The sequence below is a fragment of the Octodon degus genome, unplaced genomic scaffold (genome assembly GCF_000260255.1).
Source record: "Octodon degus isolate 3935 unplaced genomic scaffold, OctDeg1.0 scaffold00010, whole genome shotgun sequence".
Lineage (NCBI taxonomy): Eukaryota > Metazoa > Chordata > Mammalia > Rodentia > Octodontidae > Octodon > Octodon degus.
Window position 1 is genome coordinate 27,845,351 of NW_004524586.1, and position 24,442 is coordinate 27,869,792.

The 24,442-nt window shown below is 40.9% G+C and overlaps 1 protein-coding gene across 2 annotated transcripts in view; it reads left to right on the forward strand.

Annotated features, from left to right (window-relative positions):
* The window catches only part of Shtn1 (shootin 1), a 112,256-nt gene that overhangs the window by 61,045 nt on the left and 26,769 nt on the right, over positions 1-24,442 (forward strand). For both annotated transcript variants that reach the window (XM_004625647.2, XM_023709001.1), the window contains exons 9-14: positions 3,785-3,931; positions 6,343-6,496; positions 8,426-8,525; positions 14,798-14,880; positions 19,418-19,527; positions 22,564-22,617. In XM_004625647.2, the coding sequence (XP_004625704.1) occupies positions 3,785-3,931; positions 6,343-6,496; positions 8,426-8,525; positions 14,798-14,880; positions 19,418-19,527; positions 22,564-22,617 (648 nt within the window). The remainder of the gene's footprint in view (positions 1-3,784; positions 3,932-6,342; positions 6,497-8,425; positions 8,526-14,797; positions 14,881-19,417; positions 19,528-22,563; positions 22,618-24,442) is intronic.

Below are 24,442 nucleotides of genomic sequence, written 5' to 3' on the forward strand. Positions count from 1 at the left end.
GGGGAGGGGACAGCAGAGGGGAGGGGACAGCAGAGGGGAGGGGACAGCAGAGGGGGAGGGGACGTGGAAACAGTGTGAAGATGATGCCATTGCAAAACTGAAAGGTTGGTTGAGTTGACTTAAATCGCAGGGTCTTACCTCGGGACCTTTAACGTTTATGTTTCTTGCTTTCACAATATATTAGAAGACAAGTAGCTCAAAGAAAAACTTGAAGGCCATGCAGCAGCACAGAAGATAGATGGGAGAAGCAAGTTTTATACAGAAGAGTGTTCTGGAAGTGAACAGTGTACTCTGCCTTTCCCCTCGTGGGGCCGTCAGCATTAGTGATGTTTGGCACGAGGATGCTCCAGCCCGAAGGGGGCGGCGAAGCCAGGGCGTGGTGGTTCTGTTAGTGGTAGCACCAGCGTTTGCGGCGGTGTGCAGTTGTTTTGCGTGGTCTAGATTTAGTGCGAGATTGAACCAGTTTTTTTCTCTTATGTGTACTTAGCTGATTTTCTGGTAACTGCTGCTGAAAGTCACATGACTCAGTTAAACAGGAGGGGACCACTGTTGCCTTTGTTCTTAGTGGGGGCAGCATTGTTTGATTACATTTTTTTTTTTTTTTTTTTGCGGAACCGGGGATTGAACTCAGATCCTTGAGTTTGCCAGTCAAGCGCTTATCCTACTGAGCCATCTCTCCATCACTTGTTTGATTACTATTGATGGGGACGTCAAGGCTGCAGAAAGCAGACGTGGGCCTTGTCTTTCTGAGCTGACAGTCTAGAATCTTAGCTATGTAAAAGTTGATTTATATTTTTGATTGGAAAAGGAGTATGTGTGTGTGTGTAATATATATATATATATATATATATATATATATATATGTATATGTAAAAATGAAAACAGTTTTCAAATATCTGAAGTAAAAATTGAAAGTTGATTAGCCTTATTCATATTAGTTCATTTAAAATACAGAACCAAGGAACATGGTTCTTCTCCTTAAGAAGACAGTTGTCTTCATTTTAGGAATTTTATCAACACATTCACAACTACTTATAAGACTTTCTTACACTTTGTAATGTATTTTTTCTTGCTATTTAGTGTAGTTTTTCTTTTTTTTTCAAGATATAGATACCCTTTTCACCATGTTTGCCCAATAATGACCCATGAGACTGTTATATGATCACTTCTTTTCTTTCTGATAACTCCTATTGGAGTATTATTCTACAAAGAATAAATATTAGTGATACAGGACTTTGTTTTCATGGTTACTCCTCTTTGAAACTATCAATAAAATGTCTCAGAAATTCTGGTGCCTGTGGTGCTGTTTTTTAACCATCAAGTTCTTCCTATAGCTAGAACCCAAATTCCTAAGTATTTAGGGACTGACTGCTTTTAAGGTAACTTTAGAAGAAATGTTGGGTTTTTTTCCCCCTTTTTTAAGATTTAGAGAAGTAATGTGATGAGTACTTTTCTTCAAGTAACTCCTGTTTTTTAAAGGAAATTCTCTCCTCATCTTCCATTTATGATATCACTGTTTGGGGATGATAAAGGGCTTTTACAAAAGAAATTCACAATATTACCATCTTTAAGGCTGGCTGTCATGTGTAATAACATAGGAGGTACCTTGGACCATGTAACATTGAACAAGTCTTCCAGAGCTCCCCGTGGAAAAAGAGCATCATTTGGTATTCCCAAGGGAGCCCCAGAGCCAGAGAGGCCTGGTGGGAGGGTGCTGCACCCTCTGCCCGAATGGGGAGTATGCGCACAGGCCACCCACCCCAGCCTCTGCCCTGTGGCTCTAGGCCTGAGCAAGTGTGGTCAGAGGAAACCCCTGGGTCCTCCCTTCACTGCTTTTTGCTGGCCTTTCCTGCCAGCTCCCTGAGGTACTTTGTAAGCTGCCTCAGGCAAGGGACCCTGGCTTATTAAGTTTTAAGAGGGAGGGGCCGGGGAGATGGCTAAATAGAATAAGCGCTTGCCTGGCAATCCCCAGTTTCTCAAAAGAAAAAAAAATTTAAGAGGGAAAAACGTATAAAAAGAAACAAGGCCAGGTGTGGTGGTGCCTTCCTGTAGTCCTAGCAGTCTGGGAGGCTGAGACCAGAAAATCACAGGTTCAAGCCTAGTCTGGGAAAGGTAGTGACTCAGTAGACCCTACCTCAAAATAAAAAGAGCTGCAAATATAGCTTAGTGCGGAGGCCCGGGGTTCAGTCTCTAGTAGTGAAAAACATCAACAGCATCAAAACCCAAAAGGTGACCCAGAATAATTCATTTCAGCTACCACTGGTCTTAAGTGCAAGAGACCTCGGGGCCTCTGGGTCCCTTCTCCAGCATAGGCCATGCACGCAGTATACCTGGCCTCTAGTGCCTTCAGAGCCAGGGAGTCAGATGGCAGAAGTGCGTGGATTTCATGTACTATATAAGCGTGTTTATTTCCCTCTTGATTGGACGATGTTTTAGTTTTGTAGAAAAATAGTGTTGTAATTTAATAGTTTTTTTTTTTTTCCCTCACAAATCCCTGCATGAGCAAAAGAATAAAAGCTGCTTATAATGTTTTTCCCTCATAGGAAGACATACTGGGAAGAAGATGTGAGCATTTTTGTGCATTATTTTGAGGACTTGATTTTTGATTTGAAAATCAATACTGGCCAAGGATTAAGCTTAAGGATTGTATAAATCATTAAAGCCATAGTCTTCCCATATGAAGGTTGCTAGAAGATAATTTATTTTGTCCTGAGTTTTATTTGCTGGCTTCTTTCCAATAGGATGCATTAAGTTGTATACATAGTGCTCTGCAGCAAGTCTTTATGTAGTATAGATTTTATAGTTAATCTACAGTGTACATTTTTAAATGCTGTTAAGAATCTAAAAATGTGAATTGAGAGATTCCGAGTTTATAAAACAAATTTCGGGGTTTGCAAAACATTTCATGGTGGTAGTGAGCTGCTGATCAGCTTGGGCTTGATGTTAAGGGACAGAAATAACAGGTGACCAGAAAGTAATGTGTTTAATCATGTAAGACTGTGAGATTGACCAGTGCTTCAGTGAAGATGAGGGTACCATCTCCCCCTAACTTTCCATTATTAACAGCTTTCATCACTTCAGAAAAACTGATACAGAACAAAACATCAAGTCTAATAAACAGTATAAATTAGTCCGATGATGGTGTTTGGGCTTGTCAATCAGACAGCCGTGGGTTTGAATCCTAGTCTTGCTGCCCATGTTATGCCATTGGGAAGGTTGCTTAAACCCTCTTGAGTTTCATTTGCTTTACCAGGAAAGTGGAATGAGAATCGTATCTACCTGACATCTTGTTCTAAGAAGCAGATGATATAATGAATGGGAAATGATTTGCAACCCCTGTATCATCATTTAATGAATGTCACCTATTCATAGAAGTGTTAAAACTATTAGGACTTGCGGGAGGATTAAAGTAAGGCATACAAAAAGCAAAAAATAAAATAAGGCATTATAAACTATTTAATAGAAAACCTGACATAAGGTAAGTTCTTGATACATGTTAGCTACTGATGTTAGTGTGATGTATTTTTAGCAACCATAACATTAAACACTGAGGAATGGGATGAAATTATCACATACCTTGTTTGGGGCATTAATAAAGATACCAAAGATTGTTCAAAAGTTAGGGATGAAATCCTAGCAATTACTGCTGTTCAAGCTGTTCACAATTCAGAACTCTCCTTGGATAACTTAAGTCCACATACTTTCTTTTTCCCCACATTGCAGTTGAAGAGAAAGGTGGGAGATTGCTACATATATATTTTTTGTGTGTGATTAACTGTTCTAGATGTTCATAGAACAAAACAAGCTAAAGAGACAAAGTCACCTTCTGCTGCAGAGCACCGTCCCTGACCAGCAGCTCTTGAAAGCTTTAGATGAAAATGCGAAACTCATCCAGCAACTTGAAGAAGAGAGAATTCAGCACCAGCAAAAGGTAACAGGTTTATTCTAGAATTCTACACACACACACACACACGCATGCATGCATGTGCGCGTGCACATGCACACACACACACACAGTTGGTACAGTCTTTTAAAAAGTTCTGTGTTTGATGTTAATTACTAAGTACTTCAAATCAGCTTTTAGAAAAAAATTGCTATCACTTGAGTATAAATTTGTAGCACTCTATTGTATTTTGTCTTGTTTTGCTTTGTTTTTGTCTGTTTGTGACAGGTTTTCACTATGCAGTTCAGGCTGGCCTTGAGCTCACTTCATAACGCAAGCTGGTCTTGAACTCGCGGTGATCCTCCTGCCTCAGCCTCCCAAGTGCTGGGTTTACAGACGTGCACCACCATGCCTGGCTTAGCACACATGATTATTTTGTAGACTTACTGCTTCATGATCACTGAATAAGAATTTTGAAGCAAAAAGAAAGAGATAACTGAGAATATCCTGATATTACATAATCTAGAAATCTGTTTTTGTAGAAATTGTGGTATTTTAGAGACTGTATAATAGTGTACTAGGAATATATATTATTCTCACTTAGCTTAGAGGCAAAAGTCCTGTTCAAAGTGGGAGGGAAAGAAAAGCCCATGTCAATAGTGATTACTTGCTTAGAGAAATTTTCTTATTGTGCAGACTTCTACCAATGAGTTTGCTTAAATGTTTCCTCTGTGATTATTTTTGTAGGCAGGAGTGGAGCTCTTCCGTGAACAGAGCCCACCCCTGTGCTGGGCAGAGAGGGTGCCCACTGCGAAAGCTGAGAGGCACTAGGAGGGACAGAAGAGGTGGACAGGGTGGGGAAGAGGTGGAAAGAGGTGAAGAAAAGACTTGCAGATTACGGGGGCCGCTTAAGGAAAGTCCTGTCGACGTTTATGTTACATGCAGTGGACTTCCCTGGTGCAGAAACTCTGTTAGCCGTCAGTGCGCGACGACACTGCAAGTTCTGAAGTTTCACAGTTTGTGGAGAGGCTGAGCTGATGTTTTGTTTCCTCAATGAGAAGACATTGACCTCTGTACAGAGAAGCTCTGGGTGAGCAGGTGCCTACAGTGACTGACTCAGGGAAGGAGGACGAGGGGACGAGGCAGAGGGAAAAGATTTATTTTTTCTGTCTTTGTATGCAGGAATTGATTTTTTAAAATAAGCTTTATTTCATCTTATGCTAGAGTTTAATTTTTGGTTCTCAAAACTCCAGTTATCACAGTTAACTCATTTAATGAATCACACACACACACACGCACACGCACACGCACACACACACACACACACAAAACCTTCTGACTGAACTAAAATATAGGACTACATTGTCTTATGCCTGGTTGGGGAAGGCGAGAGGTACTCAAGATTAGATCAAAATTATGAATTATGGCTATAAATACTTCTTAAACTGTTACACCGTGTTATGAATTTATTCTGGATAATCCTTCATGTGTGTGGATTAAGATACGTCTCACTTGCTGGGTGTGGTAGCTCCTGCCTGAGGCAGGAGGGGCGCTGTGAGTTCGAGGCCAGCCTAGGGTACATAGTAGGCTTGAGGCCAGCCTCCACTGCACGGCAGGACCCTGTCTCAGAAAATGAAACAAAGCCTAACAAGATGATTTTTACTTGAAGAAAATTAGGATTGTTAAGAATGCTTCATTGGTACATAACTAAACTTTATTTAAATATATATTGTGCTTGTTTAGGTGGCATCCTGTCATATGTACTATTCTGTGACCTCACTTTTTCCAGTGGATAATACTATATGCTTTTAATTTCAGAAAGTAGAAAGCTATGTAATTTTAAATGACTGCATTTTATTTAATGAACATACTATTATTAAAGCAATAATCTTGGTGGACATCACGTTATTTCTGGGTCTTCACGGTTATAAAGTGATTGCATTTGTACATTTGCCTGAATATTTTGTAAAAGAAATTCCTAAAAGTGGTGTTACTGAATCTCAAAGAATCTCTTCTCTCTTTTGAAAAATATTTTGTCTTTGAGTCACTGGGCCTTAAGTACCTGGGATTATGGGCATGCCACCATAGCTGACTTTTTTTTCTCTTTATTGGTTTTAATGCTTACTGTAAATTGTGACTGTTGAGTGACTTTTTAACTACATGACTCTTTTGCAAAGGAGTTATGAAAGCATGAATTTGTTTTAAATGAACTTTTAGTTATTACTTTACTTTTGGACTCACATTTAAAAATTAATGTATGTGATGTACCAATAGATTTATATTAAATTGAAGAGTTGATCATGATTGTAAATATTATTTGTATCCAGAATTTGTATAATTTTAAGATGAGTAGTAATCTTTCTACTATGAAGAATAAAGTCAAATGAAAATTTTTTTTCTTTTCTTTTGGTTGATGAAGGAAAACTTATTGAATCATTAAAGTTGTTTAAAACTTACAGGTCAAAGAATTAGAGGAACAACTAGAAAATGAAACATTGCACAAGGAGATACATAATCTGAAACAGCAACTAGAGCTTCTAGAAGAAGATAAGAAGGAACTGGAATTGAAATACCAGAATTCTGAAGAGAAGGCCAGAAATTTAAAGCATTCTGGTAAAAATCAGGTCTTACATCTTATTCTTCATATGTGAAGGCCGAGGGCAAAACGTGGCATGTAGTGACTATGCTGGAAAAATACCAAGATTGGTTTTTAAATTCTTTCCTTTCTAACTACTGCCACTCTGTAGAGTAGCCTTTGCCATCAGATGAGTCACAAATATTTAGACTTTCTTTTTAGACATAGAGGTGCAGAATGAGGACACGCAGGTGCCATTAGCCTATAAAACCCAAAATTTCATCATTTCTCAGGACTTCAGAAGTGAAAGTTCTATAAGTGCTATTTCATTTTGTTCACCTCAGAGTGCTTTTTTTTAAAAAAAAAAAAAGATTGTTTTATAATGCCTTCATCTTGATGTTCAGACTCCCTCTTTGCTGTCTAATTATACACATGAAATAATTCTTTCTATGCCACACCTAACAATGAAGTGGGCAACAATATATATATTAAAAGGAAAGACTTTTAAAACACCAGGGGATGCTGAAATCAATGGATGTATTCACTCAGTGCTGGAAGGCTTATGTGCAAGGTGTGCGCTGGGTTACTACTCAGGCGTAAGTAGAAGGCTCAGTTAGAAGGTTGGCAATTTAAGGAGGCAGGTACGTTCCCTTTATAACAGCTTCAATATTCACTTTAGATACTTTAGGTTAATTTTATACTAGAATTTTAAAATCTGTGTGAAACCATGTAGGCTTTTCTCCTTTGAACAATGTTCAGTGCTTTCTCACAATGAAAGTTGATGACAATTTTATTTTTTGAAAAAATGGACCCAAAATTAAGAAATTTTGCCATTCCTTTTCACAAGTATTAGAGCAGCCTAGAGCCAAAGCCACCTTTCCGGTGAGAAGCAGGAGTAGGCACTAGAGATATTTGAGATTCAAATTTGAATGCGTTTATTTCGACTTTGCTGTGTGTATGCCCAGCTCAGACCCAGGCTCCGCTGAGACATGTCGAGGAAAGTAAAGCATGCTTTTTGTCATCAGATGTCAGACTTAGGTGCATGTGCTTGACATAATTGAGGCCCTCGTGCTGCTAAGAGTGTGGCTCACACTGCTTGTGTAAGGGCTGAAGGCGGCAGCAGGGTTGGTCACGGGCAGAGGAAGCTTGCTCGGAACAGTACGCAGCAGTGTCACTTGCTAGGCCTGCTTTCAGGATTAGCATCTGTGAGATACATCTATTTACTTAACTCGGCTTTTGTCGTCCTGTGAGTTGAACACAGGGCATTGTGAGTGCAAGGCAAGGTCGCACTCTGCTACCAAGCTACACCCGCGGCCGGCTGTGTGAGCCCTTGAAGCCAGGATCTGCTCCAGCAGTGCTGTGTGCAGGATTGTTCGTGTTTCGTGTCCGTCTCATTAGGAACTTGAATGAATAAATTATATTTGCAGAGTGCTCTTCAAAAGAGCTGAAAGTTTCTGGGATGCAGGCACGTAGGAATCTGAGTCTCGTTCCAATCAAGGACTCTAGTATTGCAGTTTTTAGCGGAGGAGCAAAGTATGCAGCTATTAAAGTTCTTTACTAAATGTCATCTTTAAAATTAACTCTTAGTCCACACTCTTTGAAATTCAAGTAGTAACAGTCTCCTAGTGTCTGAGTAGTGTACTACATTGTTACAAATATTTCTTCAGCCCACTCAGTGCTTGCTTCCCACCCGTTGGCCATTGTCTTGAATGGTTTTTTCTTTGTCCAAAATTGTATGTGCAGGAAAAAGATTGTGACATTTTATTTTAGTAGATGGTAGGCCTGCCTTGTATTAAGTGATAAACTAGATAGAAAGTTTTAAAAGTCTGTGGTTTCATATTCAAATTAATAATGGCCTCATCAGAAGCACTTGGTTTTGAGAGATTAGATTGTGTTTTTTTCCCCCAAGTATAAAACATACTGAGTTGCTGTTTTCCTCTCTCCTGAATTGCTTGCTCCCTGTGTAGTTGACGAGCTCCAGAAGCGAGTGAACCAGTCGGAGAATTCGGTGCCTCCTCCACCTCCTCCTCCACCACCACTCCCCCCTCCACCGCCCAATCCCATCCGGTAAGCTCCAGCAGGAGGACGCTCACGCATGGCGTCCTGTTTGTGAACCTGGCTGTGCTCCTGGTGTCCTTTCCTTTTCAATATGAGCTTAGGTTGCATCGTTCAAGGGACGGTACAAAGTATGAAAGGTGGCGCTTCTGTTGGAAAAATTTCTAAAGGCTAGTGTATTAATCCCTTTATGTATGATAGCTGGGTCATAGAGACAGACAGATACAGACAGACACAGACAGACAGGCAGACCGACAGGCAGAATGGACCTTAAAACCCCCTGGCAAGGACATTGTCATTGCCTGCATGTTCTGTTGTGTTGTAGATCCTGAGATGCCTCTTTTTTTTCCCTCTGTACTGACTTAAGTGTGAAAAGCTTTAATGTACTTATTTTTAAAAGTACTAAACTAAAATTTAAACCTGTTATAAATTAATAATTAATCTAAAAATACTAATTAGGGGGCCGTGGAGATAGTTTAGTGGAATTAATGTTTGCCTGGCAAGTGCAAGGCCCTGAGTTTGATTCCTGGTACCACCAAAATAAATAAATAAATAAATAAATAATTTATTAATAATTTATTTATTTATTTATTTAATTTTTTAAATTTTATTTATTTATTTGTGTGTGTGTGTGTGTGGCCAGCTCAGCCCACCAGGGGGTGGGGCTGGCTGGCATGTGGTGCTGGGGGATTGAACTGCGGTCCCTGTGCTTTGCTAAGCTTGTTCTAAGTAGGTGCTTTAGACCACTGAGCCATCTCACCAGCCCATAAATAAATTTATTTTAATCCTCATCCTCATATTTAAACTTTTAGTTGCTGAGGGAGGAGCCTTCTGTAAGAAAAATAGTTTAGATTCTGGGAAAGGAAAGTAGGCATGCAGGCGGGAATTGATTTTTTTCTGAGGCCTAAGGCAACTTGGTGGTTTCCAGAGCCTTTCTTGAACATAATGCAAGGCAGCCAGATCTAGAGTCAAGTGCCACCTGCTTTGGGGCCCTGCCTGACGCCATCCAGAATTACAGAAGACACCCTTCTTGCCATGGTGACTGTGTGCCTCCTTGAGTCACCACGTTAGCTGCTTTTATATAATTTATTCTTGAACAAATGGCATTTAAACTTTTGCTTGATTTCTTAGCTTTCATTAACTCATGTGATTTGTTTAATCCCTTCACGCAGAGGCCGTTTATTCGTACCTTGCGCCTTCGCTGCTCCATCTCAATAGAGTGTAGCATGTTCCTCCCACATGACTTGAAAATGGAACTTCGCCTTTTTAAAGACTCTCATTACTTTTCCTTCCTGAGTAAAGTAGGCATAATCTACTTTAAGCTGTTGAGTCGTTAAGGCTAAATAATTTTTACAGGTGATCTATCCAAGAGTCAATTGAAAGAATTTCAGGTATTTTAAATTCTTTCTCTCCTGGGTAGCTAAATCTGTAGGATATATTCTGAATTTGACATTTAAAATTGGAAATTCATCACTTTGATCTTTCTCTAAGGCCTAGAATTCTGAGCTGATAAGAAAGGTCACTTCTACGAGGAGGGAGAACTATTAAAAAGCAATTACAATCTTGCTGTTGGCCTTTAATTTTTTAGTCCCAGAAATGTTGAGAGGCCTTGAAATTCAAAGTAAGGTATAACCTAAATAGAATTGTTTTCCTCAAAGAGTACCTTATAATTATACCAAAAAATGAGTGTAAGATTAAGGACTATGAACAGCTCCAGCATGCACTGCCTTCTAAGGCTCTTGAGAGGAAATTTTATTGAATAATCTGAATGGCTTTGATTTTGAAATGAATTTATATAATCTAGGACATACATCATTTTTCAGAAAAAAATTTTTTTTGGTGAGGAATACTTTTTGTCAAAGAAATGTATCTGCGTGTTTTGAGTTTCAGGGCGCTTTGAGCTCAGCAGTCAAGGCTTTCTAATTTTGTCCCTGAATGGTTGGTTTCACCCTGACTCAGATCAGAGACCAAAGAGAAGTGAAGAGCGAGGGAGACCCAGGCTCAGGGCTTCAATAACTGGCTTTGTTGTTTTTTGCCTTCCTCCTCCTCTTTTGACCTAGATAGTCGATGGAAAGGAGGGCGGAAGAGGGCATGCTGTGGTCATTCTGCACAAGAGCAGCAAAGCAGGCAGGTGGTGGGCAGGTATGGCATCCAGGGAGAAGCTGGGATCCCTGGTGAGGGCTCTGCAGGACCTGGTGCACACAGGGCCAGAGGTGGAGACATGTGGACACAAAGATGGCCATGTGGTGCTTAGCGATGGGGTGCATGCCGAGAAACGTGTTCTTAGAGGGTTTCCTTGTCGCACAAACACCACGGAATGCATGTCTAAGGCTATGGTGTCACTGGGTGGTACCCTTTAATGGGACTACCCTCACACAGGGAGTCGTCCTTGACCAGAATGTCATTATGCAGGGCTTGAGTGGTTTATGATAAGAAATTGGCTCCTTGGTTATGGAAGGCTGCTAAGTGTCAGGACCTGTAGGGTGGATCAGTCAGGTGCAGACCTGACAGATGATGGGTGTGTCCTTCCAACTTGAGTTTGAGGGGCTGAGGACCTGTGAGGTACTTGCCTCACAAAGGCTGGCAGGCATGCATGAGGCCCAGGAAGCTGCAGTATTTCAGTTTGGCTTGAAAAGCAGGAAATGCTGCTTGAAGGCACTCCCGCAGGAGGAATTCTTTTTTGTGGGGGAAAAGTCAACGTTTTTGTTCAATTTGGGCCTTGAGCTGATTTGGTGAACCCCACCAATGGGGAGGGGGCAGCCTGCTTTTCTCCGCTACTGACATAAATCTTAATCTCATCCCAGTCACCTGCATAGAAGTACTTAGAATAATATTTGACCAAGTATATGTGCATTCTCTGGCCTAGTTAGGTTAATATACGAAGCAGCCATCAAGAACACTTCATGAGACTGCAAAGGTGAGAATTCACTGTTGCCTGATTCTGGCGTAGAATGACAGTTGCTGCAGTTTGCTTCTGTATAGCTGAAATGGTGGTGTGGTGGGCAGTGCTAGCCAGGGCTTTGGATTATTGGTCCCAGATGTCCTGCTCAGGCCCTCTGTATGTGGCTCCGCCCATAGCTGCCTTGATGGATCCTTCTTAATGTGACAGATGATTTTCCTCTGGGTACCAAATGACTCCAACTTAGGCTTCAATGAGGATCATTTTAAGCTAAGATTTCCTTCATCTGCCAAGATGATTTACACATTATTGGTATTCTGAGCAGTTTAAACAAATTCCTGCTTCATGCTCTCTATGTCCAGGGGTGCATCCTCTCAAAATCCCCTCTCTGAATAAGCTGAGAGGTTGTTCTTGGGTGTGGTGACCCCTGGAGGACAGAACTATCCCCAGCCTGCCTTGCCGCACGTGGTGACAGGCACACACACTGAACTCCTGGCATTCAGGTGACAAAAAGGAGAAATGAATTTCCCAGTGTTTCATCCTTTACAACTTCTGGAGTAAAATGTGCTTGTTTCCAAGTCACATGGGAGTGTGCCTCACCTTCGTGCAAACACTTCATTTCCTCTCGAGGCCCTTGTGGGCTGGAGAAGGTAAGCTAGGCAGAGTCACAAGCCCACGGTCAGCAGTCTCCCAGTGGGGAGGGTCGGCCCGGTCGCAGGAGGGTGCAGGCTACTGTGGTTTCTATCCTCTGCTTTATGGGGGAGATTGTCCAGTGTGTTTGCTAATTTTTTTTTACAAAGTAGCCAGGAAGGTGATTACTACAAAAAACATTACATATTATGGCAAGTAGGCCACACGGGGTTGCTGTGTCCTGCGACCCCTCCTTGTCTGCGCATCCACGGCTCCTCTCTTTCAAGGCAGCGTCATGGTTTCCTGTCCTCCAGGTGTGTGTTTCCCATCGCCCGCCTCCCAGCTTGTCTTCCCTAGAGCTGTATTTTGTCAAACTCCATTCACTTCTATAATTGAAAGAATCAAATCGAAAGAGTCAATTGAAAGAGTGAAAAAATCTAGATTATTTTCCTGTTTTTATAGACTTTTTGCAAAGGAAATTTCAATGTATACAAGTTAATGTATAATGGAGAAACGGGACAAGGCCAGCACTGTGGGATTCTTTCCCAAACACATCTCCTCCGTAGTCATTGACTTCTTTTTTTTTTTTCTTTTTTCCCCCAGTACTGGGGAATGAATCCAGGGCCTTTGCACTGGGCTACATCCTCAGTCCTTTTTATTTTTTACTTTGAGACAGGGTCTTGCTAAGTCACCAAATTGCTTAGTCACTTGGCTTGTGATCCTCCTGCCTCAGCCTCTCAGAGTGTTAGGATTGCAGGTATGCAGCACCACACCCAGCTTGACCTGACTTTTATGAAATTGTTTCCTTGCCTCTCTTAAAGAAAAAAAATATTCTGCCTACATTATGCATATTGTGGGAGTGGAAAATGTATGCTACCTTTCCTCACCTGTCATAACAAGACAGTTCTGTAGGAGAAAGCAGGTTAGCGAGAGGAAAGCATAACCAGTACACTGAATTGAAATTTTGTGTGACACAGGAGCTTTCAGAGGAAGGGCCTGCAGGCCCAGGGGACGCTATCTTTTTATGCTTAGGCTCAGAGACAAAGGTGGAGCCTAGCAAGGCCTATGTGCTCAGAATCTTCGTGGCCTCTCTGTGTAGCATTCCTTCTTCTTGGCTATGAGGTAAGACCCCTCTGGAGTGAGGGCTTTATGGTGTACAAGCAGACGAGGTGGGCTGCAGGATCTCTCCATGTCCTGTTCCTCCACAAAGCAGAGGAAAGATCAGAGTAGTATTTCTGGTGTCTATGGCTTGTCCTAGGAAGGGGAATTCTGCTTTCTGGGAAATGGTTTAGGGAGAGGAGTGGGAGCTGGGGAGATAGAGGAAGGTCAGAGAGAAACCTTCTAAGATCTTCTAGTATCCTTTGCTTACAGTCATAAGCAAGCCAAGGGGTATTTGTGGGAAATTTTATTCTTAGCCCCCAAGGTCCCTAAAATATTTTAATATCTGCATGGCCCATTTCTGAATTGGGATTTTCCTATATTCATTATGTCTTGTTTTCTTTTTCTTTTTTTTTTTTTTTTTGTTTGGTGGTACTAGGGATCAAAGTCAGAACCTTGCACTTGCCAGGCAAGCACTTATTCCATTGAGCGGTCTCCCCAGCCCCTGTCTTGTGTTATTTGTAAGACTCTCTGGGCTGTGTTGTATAGCAGTTCACTCTTCACTTGATACATAATTTATTACATGACTGTCTCAAAGTATACTTGTTTATTGTAGTGCTGATGGACATTTGGCTTACTGCCAGGTCAGAGAATTGGTAGAGGTTCTCTGTAAACACTGTTGCACAAGTGTCCTGGTGCACATGTGTGTGCATTCACTTCTGGATATGTAGTAGTTAAGCTACTGGTTGGTAGCAGATACATGTGGATAGCTTCAGCTCTACTAGATCTGCCAAGTAGCCTTCAAAAGTGGTTCTGTCAATTTATATACCCTGTTCAGTTTGAAAATTCCTTCTTACCAACATTTGATGCAATCAGACTTAAAATTTTTCTGTGGATTTGCTAAGTGACAAGTGGTACGTTAGTATGAGTTTAATTTGTGTTTCATAGTAACTAAGCAAATCAAGTACCTGTGTTTTTGTGTATGTTTAAAAATTAGACTTCCTTTCTTGCAGCACTTTGAGACTTGTGTCCATTTTATTCAGGTTATCTGCTGTTTTTCATTGATTTATAGAATTTCTTTGTATGTTTTTATTTTTATTGGTGGTTTTAAAATTTTAATGTGGTCCAGTTTATCATACTTTGCAATTTAGGTATTGATTTTAGTAACATGGTAGAGAGGCAGTATATTTTATATCTAAGTATTCTGTCTACTTCATACAGATTGAGATGATTTATATCTGTGTATCACCAGTAGATATTAACTGACACTCATATACTTCTTTTTAATATGAACTATTCTGATATTTTAATATTTTCTTATCTCTTAAGTGTATTACACAAATAACTGTTTCTGAATCTATGCATATTGAAATTTTTTCTGTATCTGTTTTCCTTTTAAGTATGTATTAGTAATTATAGCAGCCTCCTCCCTCCAGTAATTAGCGTGGCCCAGGAGGGGATGATTCATACTTCTTTTCTGTAAGGTCATAAAAAATTTAGTATTATCAGAAGCGGAAAGGAGCTGACTTAAGTTGTAGGTGTGTACATATATCCACCTGCGGTGTATTTTTACTGATGATTTGAAATCTGTCCCTGTCACCCGTTGAGTCCTAGGGTCTCTAGCAACCTCCTGTTGACCTATGTCTTCCTCCCCAAGGTCCCTCATGTCCATGATCCGGAAACGATCTCACCCCAGTGGCAGTGGTGCTAAAAAAGAAAAGGCAGCTCAACCAGAGACAAGTAAGCATTATATGAATTTGGTTCACTTTGAGCGGTTGCTGGTGTGCAGGTTCTCATTTGTGTGTGTGTGTTGGAGTCACTGACTATAGACAGCCTGCTGGGGAGAAGAGTGAGCAACAGCCAGGAGGGACCAGATACCTGGGAGGGTAGCTGGGTATGCATGCCTTGGTGATGGGAGAGATGCCAGGAAGTTCCTCCATGAAATTCCTCCAGATTTCTGCGAGTTGCCAGGTCCCAGCTGTGTGCTACCTTAGTATCATGGGTCAGCAAGGCAGTTATGGTTCACACAGTGATTAAATGCATGATGGGTGAATGTAGAGCATTAAACACTGAATTATTTGTGACACTTAAGGGTTTGCATTTATGATGTAGGGGTGGACTATCTATCACCATTTCCCTCTTATGTCAGTAATTTAGGTTGACCTTTAATATACGTTTGGTCTCGTCTTCAGAGCGTCTAAGTGGGGAATTCCTAACTGATGACTCCTAGGAAGCTTGGTAGTGAAGAATGTCTGAAACATATGAGCTGTAGTTTTAAAATCAGAATATAAGAAATCATTACAAACACTGAAGTCAGTAAATGATTTTGACAAGAACGTATTTAGCAGGCCAGTGAGATTTAAGTGGCATGCCTGTGGTTTATCATTTATTCAGTCATTTATAGGATATTTATGATAAATATCTCTGTGTGTCAGTTTGCTTACCTGTACAACAGGGTAATAGTACGGTAGTCATTTACCCACAGTTCCACTTTCTGTGATTTCAATTATCCTTGTCAACCATGAGACTATAAATGAAAAATTCCAGAAATGAGCAGCTTATGAGTTTTCACTTGCTAGTAGCTTATGAGTTTTCACATCAGTAGCATGATGAAGTCTCACGTTGTCCCACTCTGGCTGGCCAGGATGTGAACAATCCCTTTTTCCAGTGTATCCGTGACATATGTGCTGCCTGCCCTGAGGTAATTGAGGAGACCCCAGTGTCATGATTTTATTACAATATATTGTTAGAATAGTTCTATTTTATTGCTAGTTATTGTTGGTAAGCTTTTACTGTACCTAATATTTAAACTACGTGTTATGGTAAGTATATGCATATAGGGAAAAGTGTATAGGAAGGTTTCAGTCACCCCGGGGGTCTTGTAACATACACCCTGAGGATAAGGGGGGAGCTGTTGTAGTGTCTATTTCATGGGGTTGTTATGAGAATTCATAGGTCTCATATCATGAAAAGTATTTAGAGTAGGACCAGCAGGTAGGAAATGCTCAAAATATTAGGTTGAAAAATGGATAAGTTCCAACCTCAAGAGTGGTAAGGCTACTCCTTACCCAACAGGTTGTTTTTTTTTTGTTCCTCGAATGCCTTCAGGGCACTTTTGGCCAGTGGGAGAGTTGTGAGGTTCAAACTCCAGCAACCTGAGGCTGACAGCTTTGTGGAAGCAGCCACTTAAAGGACTGAGCTAGGGCCAGGCCCCCTAAAGAGCACATGTAATGCCTATTGTTTTGGGTGTTTTTGTTTTTGTTTTTGTTTTTTTTTTTTTTTTTTTGAACCGGGGATTGAACTCAGGCCCTTGTGCTTGCCAGGGAAGCGCTTATTCTATTGAGCCATCTCCCCGGCCCCAACCCAACAGGTTCTTACAATATTGTAGTTAAGGAAATTTCCTTAATGTCTGACCTTAGGTCAGATTTAAACTTATTTAGCCATAAGGTATTTAAAAAAAAATTTATACTCTTCTGATAGGATAAGGTTTTGTTTTGTTTTTTAATTCCCCCTTTTAAAAAATTAGTGAAAAAGTAAAAAAAAAATCTCAAAGTTATCCTGGAGAATTCAGAAATTTATTTTAACTTTTTCCAGATAATAATAGAAGATACTATTAAGCAGCAAGGTCTTGGTTCCATTTGTAAATTTTTTTCTTTCATTCTTTCTTTTTCCTTTCGGGAACTTATTTTTCTTTTCTTTCTTTCTTTTTTTTTCTAATCTTTAAAGGAACTTATTTTTCAAGTGGGTCTTAAAATTTAAGCCCCAATTAATTACATGTAGCTTTCCGATCTAAGACTGACCTTGAAGCACTAACTCAGAGAACATTTGATTTTATTTTCCTGTGGCAGTTCAATAACATTAGACCTGTTGTCTTCATTTGTCCCTTTTCTTTAATCTCCAGTATCCTGCATATTTCCATTATCCCCCTGATTACATGCCTTTGTGAGACAATTACCAACTGCGTGATTGCAGAAAGAATTACAAAACATACCATGAGCTCTCTGTAGGTGATTCTTGCCGATTTATTAGAACTGCTTAATAGTGGAGAAGTTCATATAGATTGCTTTTTGCTATTTCAAAAACAGGGTCGGCAAGAAAGCAAGCTTGTGCAGCGAACCTAGCGTTGCCCTTGTATTGTGCCTGAGTAGGGAATCTGATAAGAGTGATTTCTTAAGACCAATTAAGCCTTTATATTTGAAAAAGACTGAGAAATTAAAGCGCGGTTTATAATCTGTGCACAATACAGATAGTGGCACTTCTCTGAATTATCACTATGATTCTGGCAAGCAAATATAAGAAACTACTTTAAATTCCTGCTATGTTAGATGCTGTAGCAGATTTGAATGGTGTTGACCATAATTCTCCATCTGTCTGCCTTAATTAGTTTTTGTATGGTGCATTTAATTGGGTTTCAGTCATTCCTTGCAAAGTGCTAATCTGTTTGTAGGCGGAGTTCCTGGTGCCGCACAGCTCTTCCTAGTCTCAATCAAAATGGCAGCTTGGCTGAAAAAATCAAATGTGTTTTGAGGCTGTTTTCTCAATTCCCAGCAATAAGTCCCATACCCATACCAGGGATTGAGTGACAGATTTGGGTTTTATGTCCCCTCCGTGTGCATTGGGTCAGCAGCGGCGCTGGGTGCTGCATAGTAGGCACTCAGATGTTTAATGGGTCCGCAAGCGAATGAATGAATGAATTTTGCTCATTGCCCCCCTCGTCGATATTTGTGAGCTTTCAGAAGCTGCCCTCGAAAATGCTACGTAAGGTCACCTGGGCCATCAGTCCACAGTTTCCCATGATGCCAGGCAAAAGATACTTTTTGACTTCTGGATCTGAAAGATGTTGTTTGGATACTTAGAAAATTTAATTCTCAGCTTCTCAGTAGTTTCTGAGGATGTTGACTCTATTGGAAGTGAGGGTTTTGTATCAGAGAACCTAGGTTATGTGGTGGATATAGCGGTGTGAAGCCTCCTTGTGGAGCCACACAGGTGAGGATGACGGAGCCATCAGGACCCCTAATGCTCCCTAAGCATCTGTGTATGAGGAATGGCTACTTGAGGTGAGCATGAGGTCTTCACAATGGAAGCACGATTCAGGACTCCTTCGCTCAAAGCGTGACACTAGTACTGATTTGCCTGGGAGGATGGATGAGACCTCCATTTAGAAGCCATTTTTGGGGGGGTGGAGAGTTTAACCATTTCTACTCAAACAGTGCAGACGTTGACAGCATATATAAAGCCCAAACTTTGGAAGCAAATCAGGCCAGAGATAACTTGTTGAGTACTTCCGTGTGCCAGGCAGTTAAGAATCCACTGAAGACGCTGACTGGAAAGTCTTATGAGATGACCAAACCTAAGTATATTGGCTATAGTGATTTCAGTGTAGATAGACACAAGATCTAGAACCACATTAATGATGACCAGGGTTCCAGAATGTTTTTGCTTTTTCAGTCAAGCTATTCTGCAAGGAACACAAATTTCATAATTTTGATTAACAAGTTTAAATTTATTTTGGTTGTATTAAACTAATTGATACACATCTCAAGAGCTGTATGTTTGAAGCAAAATGGTGCAAAGATTAGACAATATAAATAGTTGAAATTTTAATCATAATTAATTTCATTTATTGAATTTATAATCTGTTTTCTTTATCCTCATTATGTACTTATAATTTGTTTTCTTTTACCATGGACAATTTAAAAAGACTTGAAAAGGTTGCTTGAATATTTCCTATCTACGTTATTCAGAAACAAAAATTGACAGTTTAAAAATAGATTTTCGCTCTCTGCTGCTTGTGTTTTGACTATAGATTTCTTCCAACAAGGAAAATATCTCTTTGATCTCTCTTTTCAAATAGGCTTTGGGTTGATTTTTTTGACCTAGGCTGTATTGTAACTTATAAAAACATTTTTGAGGCAACGATGAATGATTATTTGGGTGAGTTGGGCTTTTAGAAGAGCTGTGGAGAGATCCATCTTTATCCTTATGTTGAATGAATGAATGAATGAATGAATGAATAAAATCTACTTTAACATAAGTGCAACTGTTGATTTGTGTCCTACAAATATGATGTTGCTTGTTTTAACTCTTGTTTTTCTGATCAGATCTTTTATTTAAAAAATAATTCATGATAAAAAATGCTACCACCAAGTAGTAGTTACACTTAGTAAATTGTTCTTCCACTGTCGAAAGATGACTCAGTGCAATCTGGGTCACCAGATACAGGAATTGGCTGTCTTTGTGTAAGCTAGGAATATTTACATATGTGTTCTTTGAACAGCTGAAGAAGTTACAGACCTCAAGAGGCAAGCTGTCGAAGAGATGATGGATAGAATTAAAAAGGGAGTTCATCTTAGACCAGTGAATCAGACAGCCAGACCAAAGGCAAAGGTATGGATGGGAGACTCCACGCTTTTCTTCTCACTTGATGTTTGCTTTATTAAAGGTAAAAGGGCAAAGTTTGATGAACACTTCATCAGCACCATTGAGTCTTAGGATAAGGCTGTGTTGTAAAAGCTTTTGCTTCCTTAGAAGCATGTTCTGGAAGACTCCCTGGCCCATGGTGAGCCTAAATCAGAGCAGAAAGCAGGCCCTGTGTCTGCTCCAGAGGGCCACTGATAGGAACTGTCATACCAGACAGTTAACAGCTATTACTCACTTTCCTTTCTTTGATCCTTGGTTCTTTTTTGTGGGTCTGTTGAGTACGTACTCTGTGACAAGTACTGTTTTAGGCCCAAGAGATACAGCAATAGACAAAGCAGACAAAGTCCTTGCCTCCTCTAGGCTTTAGTCTTAGTGGGGGGGGGGGGGGGTCACATAATAATAGTAGAACAGAACCAGGACAATATAGAACTAAGATTGTATAAAGAGGGTCCAGGGAGATAGTTCAGTAGAATAAGTGCTTGTCTGGCAAGCACAGAGTCCTGAGTTCAATCCTTGGTACCATAAAAAAAAAAAAAGATTGTATATAGAAAATCTGCTGCTTCTTCAAGGAGACACGGTGAGCCCTCTTGGATTGCAAAACACTGTGGGTCTACTTTCACACCTTTTTTAGGTGTATTTCTGTAACATTTATTAGGCCCTATAATAGTTTCTGACGTTTTTCTTGAACAGTGTCCTTTCTTTCCTCATTCTCATCAGATATGAACTGATTTGTTCTCTTTTTCATCAAACTTTGTGATTTGGTGTTTTCTTTCTTTTCAAGGACTTTCCTCTTCAAGGTCTTGAATGTCTTTGGGGTTTCCCTCCCGTGTGATAGAAACTCCATTGTGTTTTGGAAGTTGCGACTTTGTCACAGGCAGACCTGATGGCCAGGCCGAGGAGGCAGGAATGGGCACGAGCAGGACTGGGGTGGGAAGGGGAGCGATGCTCAGCCCATCCATGGGGCAGAAGTTTCAGCAGCCAGGGAGAGTGGGTCAGTCCCTGCTGCTGGTCTGGAACCCATTCTCTGAGTAGAGAACGGAATGTCAGCTGGAGGGAAGCTAGGTAGGACAGCCTGGCAGGACCAGTTGAGCGAAAGACCAGTCCTGTTGTTGGAGTTGAGGCCCCGACGCTATTTCCAGCTTCCTCATGCTTTTTCTGATTCAAAACTAGGCCAGCACCTGCCCTGCCTGACTCACGGAGTGGTTGGTCATCAGGATTCAGTAGAATAAAATGTAACAACACTTTAGAATGCCACTTGGAAAAAGAATGCATTTTTATTATTTTCATGTCACAACTATTATGGAAAGAATAAGCAAAGCCTAACTATTACTAGAGAAAAATGTTGTGTCATAAAGAAATAAAATTAGAGGAGAAAAATGTTAGAAACTTCTTAAATCATAAGCAATCGATGTTCTGTGTGCACCTTCACTTTTCAGAGTATCACTGTGTGCTCTTTCTTTTTTCCCATGATCCTTCCGACAGTCGCACATTATTTAATGTCAATTCAGAATCTGGAAAACAGCTGAACAAGGATCAGTGGATGACTGAGTCTTTCGCTGGTAATCATTAAGCTGTGTAGATGTAGCGCTGAATGGCCAGGTGGATGATTTCTGAAACAAATGGTCAGTGCATGCCTGGCTACAGCCTTCTTCCCCCAGCGCCATCAGCGCCTCCTGAAGTGTCACCATCCAAGAGCTTGCGGTCCAGCCTCCAAATAGTTCTTGTAGTCAGGACAGCTTGGGTGGCATGGCAGTGCTTTGAGTATGCCTTGATGTTGGGCATTTGTTCAAAAGTCACAGTTGTCATGTGAACATTTTTCCTGCTTGGAGAATACTAATTTTACGACATATCTTCTTCTAAATTCCTTGGTGCCATGGGTAGTGCTGGCATGGGTCGAAGTGAGTATCGTAGAATTCATGCCTGGCACTGAGGGCGCATACAACTCACAGGAAACCTGGCCTGTGAAAGTAAAACGCCTTAGCCTAATTTTGCACTAGCTTCATTTTTTAAAAAAGTTCAAATGGGAGCTTGTTTTGTTGACTTTGGAGAGGACAGGAATACGGATTGCTGCTAGCATCTGTCCTTCCTTAATGAGAGCCAAGCCTACCTCTTTTTCTCAGACTGTGAGGCTCCAGGGGTTCCTGGCACCGTGTCTTGCAAGTTTTCTCTCCATCTCTGTCCTTCATGAGAGGAATTAATACAGGGGATGCCAGAGGTCTTTCCTGATGAGCTGCTCCAGCCTCAAATTTACCTCCATTAAATGAGTTGAAAGGATCCCCTGGAGCAGGCAGAGATCATAAGAATTTTATTTAAAATGATTTTGTTCTTGGTGTGCCCAGAAGAGGACTGGGTTTCCAGTGGAGACAGCAGCCTCAAACTGGACTTCTCAGGAGAGGAGGCAATGAGCTGCCCCTCCAGAGGGCTCCCACTTCTCTGGCAGCCAGTGGGGATGCCAACCCTGTGCTGGAAGCCACCTTCTTCCTTGTTCCTTTCTTCTACTCAGTCCTGCCTAGAAATACTGGACACAGGCTAGGTGGGGCCCTGTAGACGGCCTTCGCTAGGAGCTGGTGGAGCCCAGCGCTTGCTGCTCTCTGTTCTGCACTGCCTTCCGCTCCTCGCTCCTCGCTTGCTCGCAGAAGTTCAGGGATGTGCATGGAGAGCAGCTTATTATCCAAAATTCTGAGTAATGTGGAATCGCTTCTTTGAAATGTGTTTACCTGATCTTTTCCACCTATGATGACAAAACAGAGAGGTAACAACATAGTTAAAAAGTAGGAGCATGAGCGCTTTTGCTTTGAGTATACCTTCTAATGTTCTGTTCAGCTACCTCTGGGAGCATGATGATATGGCTAATATTTTTTTCAGACCTTGAGCCATAGACCTAGTTAAAAAATATACAGCCATATGTACTACCATTGTAGCTACCAATGATTTGCCGCATAAAAATATTTAGTATTTTAAAACTGAATTACTCAGTAATTATTTTTCTCTTTATAATTGTAGCCAGAATCTTCAAAGAGCTCTGAAAGTGCAGTGAATGAGCTAAAAGGAATACTGGTAAGAACAGATACTAGTTATTGCTGCTTTGGATCACGTCGGGAAATGTACAGAGAATATTTTTGCAATCTTTTTCACGAATAGCTGTTTGTGTTGCGTTTTCTTTCCCTTGATTTCTCTTGACAGTTTACTTGATTGTACTGTGGGTTCCTCCAGCACATGTAATAATAATGGATGAAGTAACACTTTGCTCTTTTTGTTTTAAAAGAGTGGCTTACACTTCCACCAGCACCGTGTCCTGTTGTTGCCTTCTAATCCTGGCTCTGCCCCCGAGGGTCAAGGGTCTGACCGCGCATGAGGCTCAGTACTTGTTCATGAGTAACAGAGCTGTAGTAGACAGATGATGCTTTACATGGGCAAGGCTTTCTCTCCAGTCACCAAACTAGAATTCTGGTTTTTTTCAAAGTGGAATTCTTGACGCCTCCTGTGCTTCCACGCAAATGTGTTTGTCTCAGGGCCACATCCTGCCTTTTCTCATAGCTGAGAAACAATTACTCGATGAGCAATTAAGAGGATAAAATAAAAGTCCCTTTAGTTACGTCACTGATCTTGTTTTATAAACGTAATTCACATTTGTCGGAGGACATAGTGCCCTTTTCCTATTTCTGTTTTCTGAAACATAGAGTAGGTGGCTGCTGCCCTTTCCTGCAGTTGCTGTTAGACGAACAGCCCATGTAAGAAATGCCTCAGACAGAACGCTCTGTTTTCAAACCATTTCAGTCCCGATCCCCATTCTGCACATTAAGTCAAACACGGGGGGCAGAGGTGCTGGGCTCCCCTGTTTGTTATTACTGTGCTAATTCACCACTGTGTATGGACATCCACATAATGATGGTAAACAAAATTATTTTCTTCAGGCAGTCTTTAAACAGTAGACTTAACAAACAGAATGGCCTAATTAGTTCCCTTTAGTTTTAAGTGAGTGGGATTAGGCCTGCAAAGAGGTATATCACTGGCTAACAGTGGTGGTCTACCTACAGAATCAAGGATTAAAACCACCACAAAAGCATGTGGTTATTATCTAATGGATTCTTTGATCAGAAGATTTTGTTATCCAGGGTGTTGTGTTAAGGAGCGAGCCCTCCCTGTGATGGTCCCTTTTGTTGTCTCCACATTATGATGCTAATTCATGTTGATGAAGATGTCCCCAGGGGCGCCCTGAGGTGCTAGAGAGCCGGCCTGAGCCTGAGCTGCAGTGAGAGTAAATCCTTCGAATCTGCCCTTGTAAAAATTTAGTTTATTTAGAAAATTAGACATTTGTATGAGAAACATATGTTAATACTTGATTATCCAAGATATTCTGTGCTCTGGTAAGAACGGATGATGGCAAGGTTACTGAATTATAGCATTACTCTGTGAGTACTTGCGTGTGCGTGCGTGCGTGCATGCGTGTGTGTGTGTGTGTGTGTGTGTGTGTGTGTGTGTGTGTGTGTGGTTGGCTGGGAAATGAAGCCAGGACATTAGCTATTCTAGCCAAGTGCTCTACCACTGAGATATACCCTCATATTCACTGTAATTTTATGTCACTTCCAAGAGTTTTGAAATTTATTCAAATTCTGAGAATGTTTAAAACCTTCCCCTCCCCCTTTTTTGGCACATTGCTCATATCTTTCTTGCCCTAGATCTGTTATTACATCTCTCTGCCTTTTCTGGCATTGATATATCACTAGGAGCTATTTTGGCAATATTACTTCGTTGTATTAAGTTTTTTAAAAACTAGAACTCATAACTCCCTTCCCTGTTTTCTTTGCCAAATGGCAAACTCTCTTCTGCCCCAAAAGAAGTTTCCTTTAAGGGATGGTAGACCACTTATAACACCGTCACT